At 43.6% G+C, this 25,013-nt stretch overlaps 1 protein-coding gene and 1 pseudogene across 2 annotated transcripts; both read left to right on the top strand.

Annotated features, from left to right (window-relative positions):
• Positions 1-2,731: 2,731 nt before the first annotated feature.
• Positions 2,732-24,052, top strand: WNT5A (Wnt family member 5A). Of its 2 annotated transcripts, none has more exons than XM_007423314.3 (5): positions 2,732-3,090; positions 11,133-11,260; positions 12,373-12,638; positions 16,502-16,794; positions 20,892-24,052. In XM_007423314.3, the coding sequence occupies exons 2-5, from the start codon at positions 11,139-11,141 to the stop codon at positions 21,348-21,350; spliced, it is 1,140 nt and encodes a 379-aa protein (XP_007423376.1). In that variant the 5' UTR covers positions 2,732-3,090; positions 11,133-11,138; the 3' UTR covers positions 21,351-24,052. The 2 variants fall into 2 exon arrangements, with proteins under 2 accessions (XP_007423376.1, XP_007423375.1); XM_007423313.3 differs by lacking the exon at positions 2,732-3,090 and adding an exon at positions 5,693-6,464 and having other exon boundaries at positions 20,892-24,051.
• LOC112540091 (U6 spliceosomal RNA) lies at positions 23,329-23,426 on the top strand (annotated as a pseudogene).
• Positions 24,053-25,013: the final 961 nt, after the last annotated feature.

Here is a 25,013-nt window from a genome sequence, read left to right as displayed (position 1 = left end):
AGGAAATATCCAGAGCCCTGAACACCTTAAATGGAAAAGAAATAGACTTCTGAAGGAAATTGGGATTTTGTAAAACTTGCAGAGTTCATTGCAGTTTGGGGGAAACTGAAAATGATCTTTCTAGTGCTTTAGCCCTACAGTCCAAAATGGCATAATTTGCAAATATTTCTTTTCCCAACCACATCTGCTGTTTGTAGGAACCAAGTTAGAGATTCAGCCAATCCCTGGTTTTGTGGGGATGTTTATTGTAGTTGTGCACATTCCCTTTGAACATGACACAAAAGAGAGGGGCCCATTGTAGAACTGCAAAAGCTAATCTTTGCGATCACATTGCAAGCAGCTCACAAAGAAGAAAGGTACTAATTCCTACCCAAAGTCAGGGCCACCCACTCAATACACTTTTCTAGATTCTCAGAAAGCCACACCTGTCCGGAAAGCAAAAGAAGGGAGATGGGAAAACTGGCTGGCTGTGGGAGCCTGGCTGTTTGAATTTGCCCTCTTCATCTGCCTCGTCCCAGCAGTGGGTCAACTGCTCTTCCTGGATTTCAAGCTGCAAGTTCATGCTAGAGAATGGGGAAGGGTGGCAACAGGATAGGGGATTGGGCACAGAGGGAAAAGGCTGTGGGAGAGGCAGCCAGTTGCCTGACAGCAAAGAGGCCCATAGATACTTCCAAGTAAATATGCTGGGAACAGCACAGAATATAAGATAACAGGCCTCTGCCTCCTGCAAATGGAGAGTTTGCAGACAAAAATTCAGGGCAGGAAAGCAACAAAGAGAACAGAAGGAAGTAGAGGCTGGAATAAACAGGGAAGTGATACAAGAGTGTTTCTGTTGCTTGCACTTAAAATTAATGCATAAATAAATACCTAAATGCAGTCGGGTACGTGATGTGGGGCTATTTCCCCACTGAGCCCCATATTGGCTACTATGACTGCAGTGGCTTTCCTGAGTCTCATGCAGAGGGCTTTTCTTTCCCGTCCCTGCTAACCATTTTCTTTTAATTGGGAAGGACAGAGATGGAATCTGGGCACCATCTGCATATCAAGCAAGCATGCATATTACTTCTGAGCTAAAGTCTCTGGATCATAGCCTCTGAGTATGTCACTGTCAAGAATATGGTCGGGTACAGAGTCTCCTTCATCAGAGTAGTTCAAACTGGTTTGGGACTGAATTTTAGGCAGGCTTCAGCACTTTCAATCTGTAAGCAATTTGATCAACACCAGTGGGACCAATAATTGATCTTCTTAATAAATGGCACAAAGATCCTAAACATGTTTAACACATTTAAAGACCCATTGGTCTGAGCCTGATAAAGTGAGTGGCAGTCTGCTATAGCTTAGACCAGAGCATTTTTCTATGTCTCTACACCCGGAGACTTTCATTGTTTCCCCTGATGTTAATGTCACACAAGAATGGACTTCTATAAAACAGTAACTTTGCTTTACAAGCATGGCTGTTAACATTAAGAGATTTGCATTTTGGCTTAAAGCAAAGTGTTTAAAAAACAAAACTCTTAACTTTTCTTGCTGGTAGGGCAAGGCACATGTTATCTAAATGAATTAATGGATGAGAAGGCAGTAATCCACTCAACATTTTCTTTGGTGTATGCCCAAGACCCTCCCCTCCCTGCTTCTCCCTCCCCTGTACCTAACCCCCAATTGTATCAGAGGTAAAGTGGCAGGCAAAATCAGGGCGATGCATATTGGCAATTTCAGTCTGGGACAGCCTGATACATACAGTCTCTGGGTTACCTTTATTTGCAATAATATTAATAATTGTCTCTTAAAGAGCCAAAGGATCTATCAGAATTGTGTAATAACACTAGAGTGCTCAGCCAGCAGAATTGTAAGTGCTTTATCATAATGGCCTTTTTTTGGATTAGCAAGGATAATATAGCGAAACTGTGGAATGATAGGACATCTCTCCACCCTCACCCTTGAACAAAGAAACAGAGAAAGGAAAAGAAGAGGGAAAAGCCCTTAGTAAGAGCGCTGCTTGTTTCTCACATTTCTAGGCTCAAGAAGGAGAGAGGGAGCTTAGAGATGCCAGATTCCTGCAGCCAGGCCCACTTCATTTTTGCACAACTTTATGACTGGTAGATGTTTGCCCCACTAGTGGGTGATATGCAGAAGAGGGAGAGCAGCAAAGGTGTGGAATTCACCAAGAGTGCTGCACATGTAAAATCAGGGCACTGCCATTCGGCAGCAAATCAGGACAGAAGCTCTAAAGCAGGCCAGGAGGTGGGAATAAGGGCAGCACATTCTCCCCACCCCCCCATGGGTGAACAGGATTAATTCTGCAGTGAGAAAACACCCTAAAAGGAAATCAGTAGGAATTGCTTCTGAGTAGACAATGTTAGAATTGTACTGTCCATTGGTGAACTCACAACTATTTAGTTTGCAGAGTCACATTAAACCGCTGACATTCACACTTATTTGGGAGCCTGTCACATTATTCCATGCAAAGGACTCCTGGATCCAGACAGCCTTGCTTTCCCCCACCTGCTGTGCTCCAATATTGGGTGACAATACTCCCCATTCCTGAGCAACATGGCCATTGTCTGGGGAGGATGGGAGTGGGATCCAACCATTTGAAGGGCATCAGGCTGGGGAAGGCGACAGTTCTTAATTCCCGTTTTGGCTGGGATGAAGGGCGGATCCATCCGCCCAGTGGATGGACTGGATTCCCGGAGTCCGAAGGCGGGCTCTGCTCAAGACCTATGGCTCCTTCTCCCCCGAGCTGCTGGCACCGTGAGGAAGAAAGAGCGGGCAAGGACTTTGGAAGAGCCCTACGAAGGTCGAGGAGGACAAAAGGATCTTGCGCCCAGACGCTCCGCCAACAGTCTGCCTAACTGACAGCGGAAGCACGCGTAGTCGGAGCAGGCGAGCAGCCCCTGTCAGCGGGCAGGCGTCCCTGTCCGAAGGGAGGAAAGCCTCCTCCTCGCCCCCCCCCCCCGCACAACTGCCGGGGTCCTGCATCTGCTTCCTCTGCCAAGCACGGTCCCCGCAGGCTCACTCCTTTCCGCTGGACTCGAAGGAGAAGGAAGATCGAGTAAGAGATGGGGGAGGGGACTGCACGTTGAAGTTGAAGTAAGTTGAGTTGAAATAATGCTGCAAGCCGGAAAAGGGATCTCCGGCTCAGGCAGGGAGAGCGAGGGGGTGGTGGTGGGGAATAGCTCTCCAGCGCTTTGGCCCCGCAGGCCCAGGGAGTTCAAGGCTGGGACTTGTAACTTGACTTCTTCGCGAGTGTGTTTAGGAGCGCAGCCCTCTAAGCTCTGACCTTGATGGATTCGCGCTATGCGTTATACAACATCTCAGAGATTTTTCTACGGAAGAGATATGAATAGGTATCTAAGTACTTTGAATGAGCGATTTTCCCCATATCCTTATCTGCTTCATTATTTCAATTCTAACATTTCCTTCCTTCTTCCTTTCTCTCCCTCCTTCGAGGGGCTTTTGGAGTGAGAGGCTAAAATACGTTATTTTGATTATTTAATATAATTATTATAATAACCCCAGCCACTCCCCAAAGCTTGCAATACCCCCCCCCCCCGTCAATGAGAAAGCGCCATTTCTGTCGATATGAGCCTGTAGGATGGGTGGGGGTAACAAGTCATGACCGTCCGATGTTGCTAAACCATCCTTCTCAACGTTTCTCGCTGTTGGCCAGCAAGGTCTGGAAGACCGCAGGCTTCCGTCCTTGCCACTGGGCCATTCTCCGGAGGAAGCTCGTGTATGCCGCGAGGGACTGTGATGCGGCATTTCCCAATCCGATATTTTTCCAGATGTCTTGAGACTACCGTATCATCCCCCCTTTTTTTTTCAGCCGATTCCGGGGGTCCGAATACACTGAAAAGACATCAAGTTAGGAACTCATGAACAAAATGAATTACGGAACTTTTGGACTTTTTTGCATATCTGCTGTCTGAGGCTCGGACTTCTGCATATATATGTTTAGGACCGAGCGCTCTGCATGGAGTTAAAGAGCAATTAGGGGGTTAGATGTATAGATTTTACCACGGTCCTAAAATCGGGGAGAAATTGACTGGTTTCCTGGGAGACTTCATAAACCATCCATACAGTTTCTCTTCTCTCTATTCAATAGAATGGTATCATTTCTGGCAGAATGGGACAGGCGTCATCTGAGTATGTGCCTCGGATAACCTTTTAGGTCTGACGGTCCTTATAAAACAATCACGTTGTTCTCTTTAAACTTGGATACATCGATGGGGCTATTAATGGGGAGGACTACCTAATGGAACCTCACTGACTGATCCCAGAGTCTATCAACTGTAAGAGGACTAAATAAGGAGTATAAGTTATTGAAAAGTTTGCATTCTTGGTTTGCGTCTTCTTTGCGAGCTGTCCAGAGATATTGCCCCTTGTAGGAATAGGATGTAGGCTAGAGAGTCTTTGATCAGATGCAGCTTGTCTCTTCTTCTGCCCGCTCATGCGAGGGACGGGTATTCATTTGCACACGTTCAAATGCTTGCAGGGGGGCTTCTTTGGAGCCGTTCACCAGTTCAGTTTCCCAGCTACAGTATTAAATCGGAGATAGCTACGTGAAGCTCCGGCCAGCCCTGTCCATTTGATTGTGCGCACAACAGGATTAAGCTCTAAACTTAAACTGCAAACGTCATGCCTCTGTGTTGGTCACAGCCACAGTATATATTGAGATAAAGCCACTCTGGTCATGCGCAGAGGGTGGTTTTATTAATTCCGTGCGCTGCAGCGTTCTGTTTTGGCATTAATGAAACTATGGAGCTGAGCTCATACACAAATTTTGCCTGTAGGGTTGAAATCATATGCACACTCCTTTATTTGGGAATAAAGCCCATTGAGCCATTGCCAGCCTGAGTAAACATGCACAGGAATAGACTAGTCTGCACAGCTGGTCTACCCTGACCTAAGATTAGTATCTCGTGCAAACCTCCGTTTTAGCGAAAGCCACCTTTCTGCCTTTCACCAAAATCAAAAACTGATAGCCACGTTGCAAGCTGGAATTTAAAAACGAACCCTCCCTCTGAAAAAGTTGCAGATGACAGAGGTTACTGCTACTGCTTATTTACGTGGTAAGACGGTTCTAAAAACAAACTATGTTGTCCTAAAATCATAACATATCTGTTTTTAAAAAGTGGAAGGAATTAAAATTGAATACAGTGATTTCCGGCTCTAAACTGAGTTTATGCTGAAAGTAACCGGACCGTGGTAATCTCTGTTCAAGACGAGACAACAGAGAGTAAAAGTGCGGCACTTAAAGATTGGGGGGGGGGGAGGAAAGAGTTTAATTGGTATTGTTTTCAAGAAGGTCAAGACAACTTCCTCTCCCAACGATCGTCTGGGTAGGACAGACTTGGCCGAGAGCACTTAGCGAACATCAAGGCCGAGCGAAAGATTCGAACTCGAGTCTTCCCAGGCTTAGTCTAAGTACAAACGCGACTCCACCCCGACTCTCCGGCGTGGAAAACAATGAACAGATGTCGGGGCGAGGAGCAATTCCAGATTAACGTCGTCCTTTCACGCGGGTGTGAATTCCAAGAATGCCGCCCTCTCCGCTGGCTGGCTGGCATTGGCGCTGCAGCACAATCCCACCCAGCCAGCAGCTCAGCGCTGAGTCCAGAGGCTGCCGCCTGAGGTGCTGCTTAAAAGCTCGCTCTGGGTTGCAATAGGTTGACGCACGGCGCACGCGCGTCTCCGCGAGCTTTCCCTCGCCCCCTCCCCCTCCCCTCCCGGTTCTTTCCCCGCAGACACCGTCGCCTTCGCAACTTTTCTTGTACTTCGCAGCAGCCGAGGGAGCAGAAGCGCGCCCGCGCCGGCCGCACCGCGACAGCCCGTGCGGAGGAAGAGAGGGAGCTACCTTGCGCCGCGCGGCAAAGAATGTAGTCGAGGCGGAGGGGAGGGCGAGGGAGAGCGGCACCTTTGCAGGACATGGATTGGAGCCGCTGCCGCCGCTGTTCTACTCTTTGATGCCGGAGGAGCTCGCCTTCCCCTTGCCCGTCTCTCGCTCTCGCTCTCGCAATGGAGGGACTCCGCTGGGGCAAAGCTTGCCGGTGCAGGGCGCCCGCGGCAGCGGGTAGGTAGACGGCGAACGCCGCCGGCGGGGGGGAAGGAAGTCTGCAGGCGTGCTCGGGAGGCGTCGAGCCTCGCGCGGGCGGCGGCGGCGCGGTGGCAGCGCTACCTGGCTGGGCTGACCTGAGTCTAAGACGCCGAGATTGTCCCGGTTCCCTCGCCTCGATCGCGGATGGACCTTGCGAAGGAGGCTTCTTCGCTCCAGCGCTGGAGCGGCCGGCCCGGCCAGAGCAACCCTGACATTTGTCGCCGGTCTTTGCTGCGGAGGAGACTACGAGGAGTTGGGCTTTGGGTTTCCTCGTTTGGATTACTTGGCTGCTAAGCTAGACGGTTTCCTGATTCGCTTCTGGTCCCCTCGGTCGTCGTCTCTTCCTTCCCCCCCCCTCACAATGGAGGTGAGTAGCACTTGGGAATTGTGTGTGTGTCTGTGTGCGCGCGCGCGCCTGCTTGAAATCCGCTTGCTCGAGACGGGGAGGAGGAGGGGGGCGATGGTTGGGTTTCCTCCCAGCTTTGGGTCAGGAAAATGAGACGAAAACATTTTCCTCCTTGGAAAAGGAGACCTTAGCGAGGGATAGTTTGACCTTTTTCAAAATATTAGGTTTATGGTGAAACTGATGGGAAAAGATAAACATGTTTCCCTCTGTTGCTCTTATAATTTTAAACTCCAGTTATCCATTTGCGCGCGCACGCGCCCCAATCGAAACGTTTGGTTTTCTCAGAAACCTGTTGTTCCAGAAGGTTTCGATTTATTCGTCCCTCTAATTTGCCTCGGAGTGAGTGATCGATTTCCTCGGAAAGCTGTTTTAATTCCCATCCCCAGCTCCTTATGCCTTCTCTCGCCCATCCTGTGGATTTTAAAAGGACAACTTCTGCCGCTTTCACTTGTGGGGACTGAAGAAACGGAGTATGGCAGCCTTGGAAAGGCCTGTACCTTTAAGGAGTTTTGGCTGGTGGCCAGTGAAAAAAAAACTAGACGACTTTCTCCTTCTCCTCCACCTCGATCCCTCCGTTTTTGTTCTGTTCTGTAGGTTGTCACTTTGCATCTGTAAAGGGTCCCGCTTTTGCTTGCACGGGAGAATGGAAGGGATTTTGTCTCCACCCGCGCCCCCCAGGCCCTTTGATGCTCCAAATGCTCCGTATTCAAAAAGTAGTGTGTGTTTGTTTTTAATTGTCAATTGTATGCTAAATTAGTTACAGTCGTGGGGTCAGCGAAAGTTCAGCTTCAGCCAGGAAAGTTCAGCTTCTCTCTCGGCGGGTGGGGTAGGCAAGTTGGCGTAAACCGAAAGAAAGTCTGGCGATTTTCTTACATTCGGGTTAATCGTGGGGTGAGCCGAAAGAGCCGCTTTCTCCCACCGCCTGGTACATAGCGCCTGAGTTGCTCCCTTTGTGGAAAACTGAAACTAATCAAACGTTGGCATGATATCCACACCGAACCTGCGGGTCAAGGGGTGGCTGGCGGGCACCGGCTCCCAAAGTCCGAGCCAGCTTCTCGCAGCAACTCTGCGGCGTTTTGCAACCCGCCAGAGACGAAGGGGCTTCCAGTCGGCATGCCTACTCAACCCCAGTAGGACTGAGCGGCCACAAAACCAGATGCGCTAACAGACTTTCCAGACCCCTGGCATATTTTTTTTAATGCAAGACAAGGTCGCAGGCGGGGAAGCCCGGAGGCTGGCGCGCTCCGTTGCGGAGGGGGAATCTATAAGAGTTCATTTTCGTCAGTGCCCCAAAGACGACCGACTGCAAGAGGCCGTCTTTGATACGGACCCTCTGCAGATACAGAAAATGGTTCCGTCCCGATGGAGTGGAGGCGTCTCGAGAGGCTGGTTGGAGCTGAGCGCGGTGCGTTTTCTTTGGGCGCCCCGTTCAGAATGGGATGGGGGTGGGGTCTGCCTCTGAGGTCCTTTCTGCTCTACATTCGGTTGCATTGAATAAACTCAGAAAGTAACGAATGTCACAAAAAACCGAGAGAGGAAGGCGACAGCTCGAGCTCCGCCGGCTTTCGTCTGGAGCTGCGTTTCGCGGTTGTGGCTGCCCTCTATCGGGGAAGGAGGAGAATGTCTGCGTAGAGCAACCAGACGGAGCTTAACCCGGGAACTGACTTCTGTGCATGTATTTAAAGCTCTTCTCCTGTCTCTTCCACTTAGGGAGGCGCTTCGTCCCTTCTGCTCATTTTTTGAGCAGAAAAAGGGTTTTGTATATAAAATGTGGTAGAGCTTTGGATTCTGCTAGCAGAGTTTGCATTAAACGTCTCCCGGGCGCGTCACTGAAGGCGCGGGATGTCGAAATAAAGTTCTCCGGGGTCAGCAAAATAGCGCAAGAGAGTTTGCATCAGAAACGGCAACTCCACCGGACCAGCCGTGCTCTGGCATTCTATCCATTGGAATCTTACCCCTTTCCCCAAAAGGGCCTTGTTTGAAGCCCCCCCCTTTTTTTTAATAGTAAGCTTCGGCAAATGTCCCGCCCTAGACCCAGACCGCTGTGACCCTTAGATTTAGCTTCCTCGCCAGTGGTTTCTTCTTGGATTAGCATCATCAAATTGCACCTTGCAAGCCCACTGCCCTCGAGCAGCGAGCCGGAACTGCGGCCTGAAATCTTGGGCTGCGAGTTCCTGCATGGAGGCAACACAGCGGAAGATCTCTCGAAACGGAGGGAAGGGGCCCAAGGCCACACGGGAAGCTTCGCCCGGAGGTAGGGGAAGCGACTGAAACGCCCCGATGGGGCCACGAGCAATGGCTAACGGAGCCCTCTTTCCATCTTCCAATTTGTCTGCACGTATCGCTCGCTGCTCGCCTTCGACGAGGGGGGCGGCGGCTGCAGGGGCTTTCTGTTCGCCGTCTTCTCGCCCCCTTTCCCCTCCCCTCGTTTGCTGGAGCGTGGACGGTTTTATGGGGCATGAACTCTTCACATTCCTCTGAGGCGCTTCAGACTGCTGGAGAAATAAATCGGGCGCCGTCAGCGGCCCGTCACTAGACGCGCAGCCTCTCCGGCCGGTTCCCCCAAATTCCTCCAGCCTTGTGTCACGCTGCATTTGGGGAGGCCGCTCAGCGGGGCGCGACCGCACCTTGTTTTCCGTGGGGTTGAACCAAAACAAAGCGGCGCGAGGGCAAGCTCGAGGGGGCCTGGAAGAGGCTACACTGAGCCCCTTCGGGAGCATCCCCGGTGCCAGGTCTTCTCCCGTCGGCGAGAGGTCAGGCATGTCAAAAGTGTGACTCGCGGGCCAGCTCCATTTCCCCGCTTCTTGAAGCTTGAAGAAGCCGCTCTGGCCCACTCGTCTGGAAAGCCATTTTCCTTTTTACCCAGCACGAGGCCGAGGAGAACCCTTGCGTGGAAGAGCCCGCCGGGAAATACGAGCGGGCGGATTCCCAGAGGAATAAACCAAACTTTCTCAGGAGTTTTGCAAGTCAAACCTTGGACGGCGATGTAGTCGGAGACGCGCGAAGCGCGATTCCGCCCACTTTCGAGCCGGAGCACTCGCCACCGTCAGCAGTATTAAACGCCAATGGCTGGTAGTTCAAGGCAGACCGTAATTTTTTGGGAGGGAGGGAAGTAATCCTGGTGGAAATCCGCAGCATGGGCTTTTGAGTAGACGCGGCTAAGATGGGGTGGTGAGTGGAACTGCCTCGGGTCTTTATGCCAACGTTCTTCGGGCCAGGACAATAACATTGCAAACATACCAACCAGGTTGAGGCGTCCATGACCGTTTGCACGGGAGGGCGGAGAAAGCACGCCGGATTGGTGCTGCTCTCTTCTTTTCTGGCTTGCAGATGGAATTGCCCCTTGAAGGGTTTTAGAGTTGGGCTCTCCTTTTCCGTTTTCATTCCGCCTGGCATGGCTGAAATCCTTTGGAGCTCCTCCTAGGCTCCACGCCACGGAAGGAGCTTCCCAGCGCAGTCACCCCTGGGCGACGGGTGACAGTGCCGCGCGAAGGCTGCTTGCTCGGCGCCCTCCGACTTCTAGGCGTTGCGCGCGAGGAGGCCCGGGGTTGCGCGTGAAGGGCACAAACCCTCCTCGCGGGCGAATCAGGCCGTGGCGGTCTGCGGTGGTTCCCGGGAGCCTTCTGCTTCATCGGGGGAGCGGCTCTGAAGCTGCCCGGTTCCCAAACCCGGGCGCGCTGTCATCGCCTCTAATTGCTCCGGAGTAAATGATTCAAGGTGCGCAGGGCTACTCCTTGAAACGAAAGAGGGTCACTTGTGACCGTGAATGTATAACGAAAAGCCGGGTGGGGTGAGGAAGCATTTGTTGCACTCATTTCTTGAAGGGGGGGGAAGGGACGATCATTGCTTTGAGTTCCGCTGTCTGATGTTTAATTGCCTCCCGTTTCCGCCAATAATGCAGAACGGGGGGGGGGGCACCCTCTCTTTCCATAAGGAAGGCTTGTCTCACCCCTTGTGCCCAGCTCCCTCTGCCCTATCTACAAAAGTCACTGGGGGAAAAGGAGGAGAAATCACGATTCTTCTCCAGAATGCTAGGTGCTTACCTTTGCCTGCCCTGCGGTAGCCTTTGCTTTACCCCCCCCCCCCCCCCGCATTTCCCCTTTGGTGTTCTCTGAAGGACTGATGCTCCTGCATATTGCCTGGTGTTGGTGTGGTGTGTGTGTGTGTGTGTGGGCACGCTGATGCCTGTTTATCTCAGCCCTGTCTCAGCCTGGCCCGCTTCTCCTGACAGGGTGGCCAGCCGTGGAACCCAGCCTGCTGTGACAAGGCTTGGTTGTGCCCCAAAGCCAAGGTCTTGTCTGCTGGAGTCTGGGAGGAGGAGAAGGAGGAGAAGGAGGAGGAGAGGGAGGACCGTGGGCTGGGTACCGCTCAGCTTTCCTTCAGTATCTGGGCTGCTTCGGGAGTTAGTCAAAAAGTGAGATCCAGCGGTAGGGGTAGCTGGGTGGGTGAATAGACTTGGAGCAGCAGGCACTGGCTTGGCCATTGCACTGTAGGGACTCACTGGGGAGAAGGGCCGCCACCACCTCCCAGAGGACATCCTCCCCCTTGCTGGGCTTTGTTCACTTCTGAAATGGTCCGAGGCAGGCAATAAAAGTCAAGTCAGTCTTTTTCCTCTTCCCTCCCCTACAGAAGTCCATGGGAGCAATAATGCAAAGTGGAGCTTTGTGGACAAGGGCAATGACTTCCAAGTACCTCTTGTTGGGTCTGGCCATCTTCTCTTCGCTTCTCCAAATTATGATAGAAGCCAGCTCTTGGTGGTAAGCTTTTTAATTCTATTTTCATCACTTTCTAATCCCCCCACCCCCCTGCACACACACAATATATGTGTGTGTATTCAGTTTCCAGATAATATGAAGAAGGAAGGCCCAAATTGTTCCTGGAAAATGTAAATTCTTGATTTGTGAATCCCTAACAGACTTTTTTCCCTCTGTTCCTGTACTGTAGTGAATTGGGGAGAGACACACAACTCTCTGCTACATTTATGTAATAATTTGAATTCTCTATGGAAGCCACTGTGTAGTAGAAACTGAATAAAATGTGAAGTTGAAATGAGAGTATTCAGCTTGCAACATAAGCACATGTACACAAAAGTGAATCATGGGAGATATCTCAAAATAATGGGCTTAGGAACTTTCTGTTAGTTTTGTTTTGAAAGAATCTAATAGGTGAGGCTATGAGGTTCTATATACACATGCAGGAGTAAGCCCTATTGATCTTAATGGAATTTAATTTCAGGAAACATGTAGACAGTTCTGCTGTCTGATTGACAGACATTTATCATTAAAAACACACACATACTCGAGTTTCAAAAACATTTGGTGAAGAATATTTATTCTTTGTGACTAAAGTTGTTAGTTGTGAATGTTAAAGCATTTATTTCATGATGTCTTTAGAAATTGTCTTTGGACACACATGAACTGTATATATTTTGTGTCATTTATCTTGTTAATTTTATTGATGTTCAGAATGTATTAGGTAGTAATTCTCTAACAGCTGATATTACAGTCTTTTTAAAAAGTATATGGTAGATTATATGGTAGAAGGTACGTATAGTACCTTCAGTCTGTTGTTCTTTTAATAGGTTCTCAAAAATGTAGGGAGAATGTGATATTTGAAGCTAAGGGGGCAAACATATTTAGATAGGTGCATTTGATTCCTGTCTTCATAACTTCATACATGTGGTTTATTATAGCTTTTCAACTATTAAGCAATAAGACTTCTTTCTTTCCACATTGGCCACTATGCCTAGAACATCACTGAGCCTTACTTCCAAGTAAATCTGCTGTAGGACTGAGGTCCATGTCTGCATGCCCATTGAGTTTTTGTATTTGAACCGTCCCTTGTTAATACAACTCTTCTCTTTTTACAGGTCTCTAGGTATGAACCACATGAATCCTATGAACCCTGTTCAGATGCCAGAGGTGTACATAATTGGAGCCCAACCTCTATGCAGCCAGTTGGCAGGGCTCTCTCAAGGACAAAAGAAACTCTGCCACTTGTACCAGGATCACATGCAATACATTGGAGAGGGAGCAAAGACAGGGATCAAAGAATGCCAGTATCAGTTCCGCCATAGAAGATGGAATTGTAGTACTGTGGATAATAACTCTGTTTTTGGCAGAGTCATGCAGATAGGTAGGAAGTGCTTTAGCATCTGTGTGAAGTATTTCTGTATGCTGTGTGTTGCCAGGTTCTTTATGCACCACTAAAGACCGTCAAGAATGGAAAAGTTAAAGTGTCTTTAGCCAGAAATCATCCTTTCTATGAAGCAAGCAGCCATTGTGAGATTGCCGGTTAGGTACAAAAGAGAAGAAGAAGAATGTAGTTCTCATCTCATCCCAAAATTGGTTAAAATAAACCTATTTTTAGGTAGAAGATCGGAAGTAGGTAGTGGCATTTGGCTGGCCTGGGATCATTTCCATATCAAAATCATGTAGCAATTGAGTTTTTTCTTTAGATTAATCACATTAATTTTCCATACCATCATATTCAGTTCATTCTGTACCATTATTTTAATACATAATCTCCCACCCAAATTTGCATATACCAATGCAGAAATCCCATTGTGTTTAAAGGAGCTCAAGAAAAGCAAGTTCAAGATTGCAGCCTGACTTTCTGAAAACAAGCTAATTCGCATTAAAGAAATTTAAGATAAGATGTGAATTATGCTAGTGTTTGCAGACAGAATACTTTGAATGAGGCCAAGTGTGTGTCTGTGTGTATACACACACAGATACAGAGATGATGCATATACTTAAGTAACTGCTATTGTTAATTAAAAGATCTATTTTCTGATAGTATATCTTTTGTCAATTTCTTTTTGCTGAAGAGCTTACACCAGCACAACTGCTAGCTCCATTTTATACTGTTAAAACGTTTTATTGCTGATACCCCATTGCATTTGACTGGGCCCAAGGCAACATCACTGTAGGTTGCTATTGATTGATGGCTTACTGTTCTCTCCCCTCACCCCCTTGCAATAACGACATCTGAATATCTAAGCCTGTACCTCCGGTCCAACCATTTCCCCAATCTAACTCATATCTTGTATATAGTAACATTTCAGAATACTGAGATCTAAATCTAATTTTATGTTCCTCTTTTTGAAACAGGATAGGAAAGGATTGGAATGACTTTAAAATTAGATTAAAAGTAACTTCATTTAAGAATTGAGTAGGCTTCTGCATTGCTTGAAGGGATGCTGTTAAGTCACATTTACTCTAAAAGTTAATTTTATGTAAAAATAACCTTTACAAAATCTCAAATTAAACCTTTTCCATGCCTCTATTTAATGCAGTAAGTGGAAACACTTGCCGTTTGAAGACTTAAGTATTCTCCTGCAGCCTTGTGTTATAAATGCTGTAGAACTGGGAGGCTTAGAATAACTTGTTAGATTGTCGGTATTCTGACTTGAATATTATGGGATGTATTCCATAGACGGGGAATGTAAAAGGCCTGAAATTATTTCAGGTGATGTTAGAGTAGATGTGTCCGTGATTTGAAGGTTGGTTTTATAATGCCTAAGTTGACACATCTCTCTATACAAAGTTTGCAACCATCAGTGTTGGAACTAGTTCCTATTAGCCTCAAATACCTTCTCATAATATATCTGCATTTATTTCATTTAATTTAAAAAGGTAACAGAGCGCTTAAGTTAACTACAAATGAGTGCATTGTGTGCATCCAACTTTTTAGATCCTGAAAGTGTTATTCACTGAGAACAAGATATATTGTCATTTCATAATTCGGCCTACTTTAAGTGAACTATATGATTGGTTGTTGTTTCTCTTTTCTCCAGATGCCTGTTTCTTTTTTAGACACTGCTGTGCTTTGCTGTAAATCCAGTGACAATGAGTGCACTTGTTATAAAAGATAGACCCTGTTGGCTCTTTTTTTTTTGTGTTTCTCACAAATTTTGTGAGAACTTCTCAGCTGATTTGACTTGAAAGAATTCCAAAATGATACAGATTTTGTGTAGTATATTAAAAACTTGCAAGGTTGTACAATTTCTTAAGCTAGTGGTAGTCTAAATTTAAGTCAAGAGTAAAAGTCCAATGGTTTGATTGATATTTTCATTGATGAAATTCCAAATAAGCCATTGATGAAGTATATTGGTGTTGTCGTTTTAAGAGCTGAATCTCTTATGGTAGAGTATCTCTTACAGTTATGATTATAATTTGTGAAATAGCACAAGCTTTGGCATTAAATGCAGTGAGATATGAATCAGAGCATACATTACTGCTGGCACAAGTATTTCTTTGTTTTGTTTTCTAAATAATCCTGGAAAGTTGGCTGCATAGTATTTGGGAGGTATTTGGGTATTTTTGCCCTGGCTGGATGAAACAGTAAATATAACAAACCAAACATAATTTTTTTAAAATTTTGCCTATGACTTGATCTCCAATGGTTGAAGAAATAGTGGACTTTGGGTTGGAAGCTGGGAATGCTCTTCAAAATTAATACATCTTTGTATCTTATCATATACTTGAATAAAAGTATATGATTGAAAAAAACCACTTGAACCATGGAAACTACCATGTCAGTAGTATTTAAAAAGCTCAACTCTGAATAAGATTGCAGTTTAAACTAACTTTTGAACCATATAAGCAAATGCTCTTACTTATTTTGAAGACTTTCTTTCAAAATTACATATATGGAAGGGATTTTTTCCTGTTTGAAATGGACAAAGATTAACATGTCATCTTTTTATGATGTAAAGGTATCATGTTTATGCCTAGCACAGGGTATAGAACTTTTAAAGAAACCAACACTCTGCTGCTGGCAGAGAGACTTCTAATATTGTCAAGGTTAATGATATTTGTCTTAAACATGCCACAAATAAATTTATTCCATCTGTTGTTTTTCTTGAAGTATACCATCTCTGCATTTTTCTCCATGCCACATTCAAAAATTTTCTCTTAAAATATGCTTTTGGGGAAAACATAAAACCTAAATGCTAGTAAAATATATATAATAGCCACATGTATGCAAAAGTTAATTGGAGAAGTAGTGTTTATGAACTTAATGTGAACCATACTAGTGTAAGAATTATAGGGCTTCTCCATTCTTCTTCTAGGTGTATTGAAATAAATCAGATTTTAACATATTATCAAAAATTAATTTGAGATAAGTTCCTGACTAGCACAAAGCCGGCAGCAAACCTTTTTGGGATAATATCATTTTTAAACCTTTGTTTTAAATCCAATCCTTTGGCTTTTAAAAACTGTAGCTATATACTTTTAAAGTAATTAATTTGATTCTGTCTTTTATTTGGAAAACCCTGGGGTGAGAGGGCATGAGGACTTAGGGCAAAGCATTGTAAAGATTGACATTCAAATCATTGGGTAAGGCAACACTTTATCTTTTGTGATGGTCCTCTTAGATACAATTTTAAAAAGGTTGTATGATATAGCTAAAATTGGAAGAAATCAGGATGGAATTTGCTGGTTTTATTAAACTCCTATGGAATTGAGATAACCCATTAACTAATGAATTTCCTTTCAGGCTATTCAGGAACTAGCCCATTTGGGCAGCCTGCATCTTTTACTTATCTTGAACGCATCTCTTAAGCTCTTTTATGCCTTTCATGCATGGCAATTCGTATAGAATACATTTCTAGAAAATACCTCAACCATTCTTCTTCGTCAGCTTATGAACCTGACGGTCAGATCAGAACCTTCTTTTCCAGTATCATTTGTTGTTAGATTGCTTAATTTATCAGATATCCCAAAAGGGTGAATTTGGTTGGATCTTTTTCGAAACCAGACGAGGATTTTCATGTAGCTTTTTCAATAGGAACTTCATCCAATGCCAACAAATTTGGTAAAATATTATACTTACATTCACATGATATACCCTACTTTTTCAAAAGTACATTAATCCGTGAGGAAAATTTTTCTATTGTAAGGATAATATATCTTCTTCTCTGACAAATAAATATATGTACCCTGGCCTCTAGTGCTGAACGGCTTCTCTTTCTCTCTCTTTTTCTCTTGCAGGCAGCCGGGAGACGGCTTTTACATACGCCGTCAGTGCTGCTGGTGTGGTGAATGCCATGAGCCGTGCCTGTCGAGAGGGAGAGCTCTCTTCCTGTGGCTGCAGCAGGGCTGCCCGGCCAAAAGATCTACCTCGGGACTGGCTATGGGGGGGCTGTGGAGATAACATTGATTATGGCTATCGTTTTGCCAAGGAGTTTGTGGATGCCCGTGAGCGAGAGCGGATCTATCAGAAAGGATCTTATGAGAGCGCTAGAATTTTGATGAACCTACATAACAATGAGGCAGGGAGGAGAGTAAGTAGTTCAAAAGTGCTTTTTCATCTATTTGCTCTTACTGAGATTATAAACGTTTTTTGTTGCTGCATAATTTACAGGGAAATATACATTAATCTGTATATTCTCACATTTTTGTTCATTTGTTTTCCATAAATTGCGTTCTTTTTTGAATTAGTTTTCTTAAACAGACCTGGTGAATAAGTGCAGAAATTATTATTATAATCTCTATTAATATCACTACTACCAGTGGTAGACTAGACAGGATACAATAATTAAACTTAAATAAAGAAGACAAATGTCCCATTTTAAGTCAAAAGGAGCAGGCGCTTATAATCTGAGTGGCAATGCAACAACTAGGTCTTGATTTCCTTCCTGTACATGGGGCTGAAGGTATACTTTTCTCCCTCCCAGATTCTTCTAGTAAAATTGTGCAAGTCACAGTAAATTTTCTGCAGAATAGAGTTTTATTAGCTTATATTTCCTACCCATCCAGTTTTCTTTGGAAGGGATGAAAGAAGAAGCATATTTACCGGAGTGAAATGTTCTTGTGTGGGGCTATTTTCAGTCTTCCTTATAAGGTTGTGAAAAAAAAGTGCCACCCTCTCTGTATTATTAGAGAACAGGCTTTTCTGTGGTGGAAGTTGGTTTTTATGGCTTTTTTAATCTTCGAAATCTTTTAAATGAATGAGTGTAAACTTCATTTTATTGCCCTGAAGTGGAAGGAGCCAAAATCATTATTTTCCTAGAACTGACGGTGCCAGGAGAAGTCGGCTAGAGACTTTACACTTGTGTTTCAAGGTAAATTAAGATGAAGGATAATTGAAAATTAATAACATTTAAATGTGACAAGAAGGCATCTGAAAACCTTGGAAAGGCCAACTTGCTGCTAGGAAGAAGAAAAATGACTTTTCACAGTTGCCTATGTCGGCTTTGAGTGGTTCCCTGCTACCACCCCTTTTGAGTTGCCTTCCTGCCTTGCCATTTGGCAGAGTTTGAACTCCCCCTTTTTTAATGCTGGGTGGAAATGGCATTCAGCATCTACCTAATGTGTCAGACCCCAGGATTTTTGGGGCTGTGTCAACACTGACTCATGTCTATTTATACAGGGTAAATTATCAAGGTCTCCTTGCCAAGACTTTACAAAGAGGATATTGCGGTGTCGGCTTGTCCCCCACCCAGAGGTGTTCTGGGGTTTTCTCTTTTGGATAGAGTCACTTGGCTGTGCATGAAGACTGGTGTGGGAGGGAGATGCTGAACTGGAGTGGAAAATGTGCTGTAGGAGCAGCACATCTTTCCAGTATGAAAATTGGGGGGTGGGGGTGGGGGGGTGGAAAAGAAAAAAAGCTGATGCAATTCTAGTATCAATAAGCCAGTCAACTGATTGGTTAAGTATCCTGGATTATTTATATCTACTCTGGAGGTGGTAGGTAAAACCAACTTCTATATACCACTTGTAGCTTTTATTCTAGCTGGAAATCGGGATTCTCACCGGTTCAATAATTTCCAGTTTCCCTTCTTGGAATGTACCTGCCATAGTTGATCACTCTTTGCTACCACTCTTCCTTTCTGTTATTGAGATAGTTGATTTCACCAAATCTCCTGCATGCCTCTTTAAGCCAGTCTTCTGCCTAATCCCAGAAGATGGTTCCTTTCTTTTATTTCTTTTAAAATACTGTGTGAGTATTTTAGTCAGAATTTTACTATTTTAGTCGGTGGAAAAGATACTGAAATGGGTTTCTACTTCAGATTGCTGAGCAGCACCAGAGGAACATCTCATGGAAGAGAAGAGGGTGGGACTGTTGCCTTGTTACTTTGGTGAACCAGGAGGCAGTGGTATAGATGGGGGCATCCAGTTAGCAGCCTACAAGTACTCCATCCCAGTAGGGATGCATTCGTCCCAGCAGGAGCTTGTGCTTGCTTGAGGACAACTACCCATTTATCAGCCGTGGCTAGTGGCCTCTGGTCCTGTTCATTTTCTGTTATTGCTGCATTGTTTGGTTGTTGCAAATCAGGAAGCGGAAAAGAGAAGCAGAGTGAATTTGTGCAAATGCCACATGCTCAGACACATTCTTTTGCTCTTCACATTTTTGCCTGTTGTATTAGTTCTTGAAATGGTGTCCAGTAATAATAAAATAAAGGCAAAGATTCCCTCAAATAAAGCTCAACTCCTGTTGATTATATGGATGGAAACAGTTTGCCATTGCCTTTTTCTAGCCAATGTACTGAAAAAAATACGAATTTCCCAGAAAACTGCTTGATATACTTATGCAGTAGAACTGAGAGAGGGAGAAGGCTCTTCACCATCAGTAGCATAATACATATAATATTATTATATAATAATAAAATGTATGTATTTGTTGAACTGGAGTCAGGGGTCAGTATATGCTTGGACCAGGTATGAGCATATAGACTTCAGGCTGGAGTAATTTTCTTACTGCTACAGCATTTGAAGCATTTCAGCAGCCACAGAATGTATCAACTGGAAAAGTGTGACCAGATTACAGATCTCAAGTTTGATCATAAGTTCATTCCATTCCTTTTTTAGGGCCTCTATTAATGCCTGGCATCCTTTTTTCCCATCTCATCTAGCATACCAAGGAAGGATAAAACAATCCTATTAATCTTATGCAATATCCTTGAACTAACACAACACGTTCTCATGGTGACTTAAGCTCACCAATAACAACAAGGTATTGTTATATACAAGGTGTAAAGGGGCCCATCAACTTTGCCAGAACTTCCTCATATCTTGGATTGGCCCTGCCAGCTTGGTATAATTCTGTAGCACAGGATGGAATATCCTTTGATCATGACCATCAGCATACAGGTAGTCCTCACCTCATTTAGTGACCATTCAAAGTTACAATGGTGCTGTACGAAGGGACTTACAACCAGTCCTCACACTTACAACCGTTGCAGCACCCCCATGGTCACATGATCGTGATCTGGGCACATGGCAACCAGCTTGTACTTACGACAGTTGCAGTGTCCTGGAGTCACATGATCACCATTTGAGAACTTCCCAGCCGGCTTCTGGCAAGCAAAATCAGTGGGGAACCATGTTATTTGCTTAACAACCACTGCAAAAAAGGTTGTAACATTGGGTGTGACTTTCTTAACAACCACCCTACCTAGCAGTGAACTTTCCGGTCCCTATTGTGGTTGTTAAGCAAGGTCTACCTGTACGATGAACTGTTTGCAAACAAGTTGGAGATGATATAAACAGCTGACCATGTTTATTTATTTCAGTGTGTTACTTTCTGTGATCATTAACGCATTAAAGAAGATCCAGTTTGCATGCAAAATCTGTGGTCTGCCATTGAGTGATTTGTCATGTTCTCAATACTAGTCAAAATGGCCAAGAAGAAAAATTTCCAGAGATGTGGGGAAAATCATTCAATTAATGCAATGAGCTATTGTGTACAAGCGGCTTTTCATGTAATCATTTTTAGTGAAACTTGTGAGATAGCAGTATCATGTCGTAGAACATTGGGAGGATAGCAAAATAATCAGATGTCTGTTTCAGTGCAGACAGTACAGTTTTGTTTATATATTTCAGCAATTCCTAGCCTGCTTTTTAGTATTTTACTGTCAACATGGCTGGTAAAGGTATCTTTCTGTAACTACAATTTTGTAACTGATATTGCTGTGAAGGTTTCCTACTGAATATGGAGGTGCAGGTCATAGTAACTTCTACTTTTATATTTTATACACATTTTCCCTCCATTATATTTATAAGAAAATGATAAATCAGGGTCAATAAATAGGCGGATAAAATATATTGTCAGACAAACCTGTCAGAAATTCTTTTTACATTTGGTATGATGTGACAACTAACAGTTAAGAATGGGGAGTTTTTGTAAAAATGAAAGAAAGTAAAACAAGTTTTAATCAGCTCTCCAAATAAGTATAACTTAGCAGTAGGCTAACAGGAAATTTCAGAGCGGGTAGGCCTGCTTGAGGGTGGGACAGATGGTGCCAAGTGAGGAGATGCCATAATTCGCAGTTGTTTCCCCAATGGGTAGTTCATACAAAAGTTGCTTTTTTGTTTATTTTACACCTGTTTATGTTTTGCAACCACAGCACTCACTTTTCTGTTCTTTTGACTCCTACAGACCGTGTATAGCTTGGCAGATGTAGCCTGCAAATGTCATGGTGTATCTGGATCATGCAGCTTAAAGACCTGTTGGCTGCAGTTGGCTGACTTTCGCAAGGTGGGCGATGCTCTGAAGGAGAAATATGACAGTGCTGCCGCTATGAAACTCAATCTCCGTGGCAAACTGGTTCAAGTGAACAGCCGCTTCAATGCACCAACTATTCATGACCTGGTGTACATTGACCCCAGTCCTGATTACTGCGTGCGCAATGAGAGCACTGGCTCTCTGGGCACCCAGAGCCGACTCTGCAATAAGACTTCAGAAGGCATGGATGGCTGTGAACTCATGTGTTGTGGCCGGGGCTATGACCAGTTCAAAACCTTGCAGACAGAACGCTGTCATTGCAAGTTCCATTGGTGCTGCTATGTGAAATGCAAGAAATGCACAGAGATTGTGGACCAATTTGTCTGCAAATAAGTGGGATTGGGTGGGAGAATCTGTTCCAGTCCACCAGCAGGGGAATTGCCCTAAAGGATCTCAGTTCTTATTTATAGTGCCCAATGGGTTGCTTTCCTTGTTTATATGTTAAAAAAGAAAAAAAAATCTTTTGCAAAGAGAAATGATGGGGAAGCCTTGTTGCATCCAGCTCAGACTGTGCATAGTTCTATATTTTTTGCAATAATGGGTCGGGGGGAAGAGGGAATTGACAGAATATTTATTTGCATAATTGGGATTAAGACTTAATAATAGCAACAGAAATAATAGGATAGTTTAAAAGGAAATCCATCCTATCCCAAAACAGTCACAAGAGACATGGTATAAATGGAGTAGATGAAGTATCTGTTTACATGCTTTGGATCAGAGCATGGCTGGACTTGGTAATATAAAAAATCTGGATGTGACTTTTGTTCGTAACTCTAGTGACCAAAAACAAAAAATAAATAAATAAAAACACTCTAATGGTAATGATTAGTTTATCTATAAAAATTTAGCACAACTTTTTTCAATCTTAGCTGCATGGCAACCTGATGGGATGGGTAAAAGCATAAGGTCCCTAAAGCCACTGCTGTGCTGCTAGATATCTTCTAAAAATCCATTAAATTAATCCAAAGTTTTCCATTTATTCTTGGCCTACATGTGAACATGGACTGAGTGAGGACTGGACATGAAAGGATGCTAGGAAGGGAAGATGCAGTTCTTTCACCACCATTCACACAATGCATTTCTCAGAAGACTTGGTAGAAAGACCATAAAGTATTTGAATAAGTGAACATTTTTTAAAAATTACTAGCAACTTTTAAGAGGAAGAAAACATGACTTTAACTACATATTGTAGATCAAAGCAATATTTGGAACATTGCAAGTTGCAATAAAATAGGCACATTTCATGCATGTTTAGAAAGCCTTGCTGCCTTAGTTTAAAATAATATTAATGAGTTAACTTTGGGATTTCCTGAAGTGTGTGTGCTAGATTGTGCCGGAAACTGAATCTGTATCGTGCATTACAAAAAACTGATTATTTTTAAAGTGTTATGGGTAGTAGTTTGTTTCTTTTCAGAAATGGAAGTTGACTGATAGCATTGTGAAATTTAGGACAACTCTCAGCTGTCCCGTACAGCAGCTTGATAATTTAAAAATGGGCAGTGTGGCAGCAATACCCTCTTTATCATCCTGTGTTTCTTTTTGTTTGTTTTAATGCACAGTGCTTTAAAAATATATTGCGGCTATGCACAAACTGCTCAGACTGTATTAGAGCAGTTACTTGTATATCGGAAAACTATGGTCTGTTGGTGTCTAGTATCTCAAACCTTTTTTTCATACATATATGTTGTCAGTGCAAACTACAAACCAATGATTTCTTTAAGAAAGAAAAGAACATAAAATCTGTTCAAGTTACCAGACAGTTTCTTTGTTTAGACTAAGCATATTATTATCCTCCCCCACTTTTAAACACACACACTTTAGGGGCTTTATTTGGGTTGGATGCTGGCCTCCTTTTTTCTGGGGCTTGAAAATTGTTGAAGGGCAAGTCAGTCACAATTTAATACTGTTTCTCTTTCTCCTTTCAGAAAGTATTGGATTTTTCAACTCAGTTTAGTGAAAGATTTGGCATGCTCTGAATTGTTGGTTGTGTACTTGAGCTCAGAATTCCAGAAAGTTTAATGTGTGGTTTAGAATAGCCTTGCTCAGCCTGGTTCTCCACCTAAGTCTCTAGCACGGTTTTGGCCCTCAATGTCTATGGCGAACACCTAGTTCGGATGAGCTGATACAGAGATTGCTTGCACGTTCATTGTTGCTAGTGATGGAAACAAGCCCAAACATTTCTTAGACAAATGATACCCTTTCCTTTTTAAAAAAATAAATAAATTCTGTCATGAATTAGCATATTATAAATGCACAGAAGCCATGTTAAATCTCTATTGTTTCAATTTTAGTACATGTGCTGTTGAAGCATGTTTTGGCAAGACATTTATTAGAATTGGAACGATAGAAAATTAGCATGGCCCCTTGTGCAAGGATAACATGCCAGTTTTTGTGTAAGTAGAGAATCTTTTTTTCCTTTGACACAAATTTAGTGCATTCTTCATAGCTTCCAAGACCTCAGCCAAATTCACCCAGCCCAATAAATATAAGCAGATTGGAATGAATGCCAGACTTCCACCTTTCATTAACATACTAGAAGTTTCATTTTTCACAGGCTGTGAGCTGTCTCATTAATGCCATCATGATTATCAGCTTTTACAGTGATGATTGCTCTTAATTTATTGTGCAAGGAAATATTTACTTCCATGGTTCCTAGTATTTGCAAACCAATGGCAACAATAACTTTCATAAATAAATAAAGCACTAGTTCCTTGAATATGTCACTTTTGGTTTTTATTATACAAAAACCACCATGTTTTAAAATTATGTTGAATCACTTATCCTTTATCATGACTTCTGCCTATGTGCAGAGAGGTCAAATGATCCTAGCTATTAAAAATGCTATTTAATGTAAAATATTTCACTTTGTTCTTCAGATACTATGTAAATCTATGTCCTCCTCTTTTTCTGTACATTTAATGTACATATTTTTGTCTTGTGTGATTTGTATATTTCATTGGGTTTTTTAAAGGCTTATGCCATAATGGAAGATAGACTATAAAATAAAAAGTTGGTTATATATTGGGAGGTGATTTTAATTCTTTTAGAGAGGGTTTATTATTATTTTTTTTAAAAAGCACTATTGATTTTAGTTTATCGTAAAACAGACAAGTTGTTCTCAAGTGGATGCTTTATCAATATAACAACCAAGTATGGAGATTCTTTGCGGAATCTTGAAACTGCAATTAGGTTATATAAAATTTTGAGAATCCTGAACTCTCATTTTTAATGATTTCGAACATGCAGATAAGTATATGTCCCTAAGCCCCTTGCCTCACTCATTTTTTATATATTTTTAGATATTTTAAGCAAAAAAAAAAAAAAAAAGGAAGGAAGCTGATAGGAAAGAAAACCCTGAGAATGCCCCTTCATTCCACATAGGTCCTACACTTACCTTTATAAAATAATTGATGAATGACTGAAGCCCAGTGATAAGATGAAAGTACCAGGGACCATCCCTAATGGCTCTGTACTCTTTAGTATTTGCATTGTAGCATCACATCGAAGCATGAAAGGGGCGGAGTTTGCAATTCGTATTTTGTCACTAGCACCCCCTACTCATGTGGAAAACATCACTACCTTTCAAATAAATGGGTGTTTTGTGATTTGCAATATGTGCTGTTAGTAGCTGTTTTGTTAATAGGTAGGCCACACCCCCATAACAGCCATATTCATACCATCTATTTAAAACGTAGGAGGAAGAATCATAATGCACCCTGCCTTAAAATCAAGGGTATCCACTAGGGCTGCATTACACTTTTACTAACAAGGAGCATTGCTAGCTTATTAAGCAGGGGAGTCCATGGGGGAAGGCTCAAAAATGTCAATATGGTAGCCTTGACACAATCAAAACCTTGCTTCTTTTTTATGCAAGGCATAAAAGGGATGAGGCTTCAATCCCATCATTCTGGCTACCATTTTGACTTTTTTTTTTACCTCCCTGTGGAAGCCCCTCCTTAAAAAGCTAGCATTGCAGCTTATAAGGTAGTAACAAGT

The sequence above is a fragment of the Python bivittatus genome, unplaced genomic scaffold, assembly GCF_059951505.1.
Source record: "Python bivittatus isolate LINGU-HERP-01145 unplaced genomic scaffold, Pbiv_v1 ctg000080_np1212, whole genome shotgun sequence".
Taxonomy (NCBI): domain Eukaryota; kingdom Metazoa; phylum Chordata; class Lepidosauria; order Squamata; family Pythonidae; genus Python; species Python bivittatus.
The sequence above is the reverse complement of the archived record's forward strand: the minus strand, read 5'-3'. Positions and strand labels throughout refer to the sequence as shown.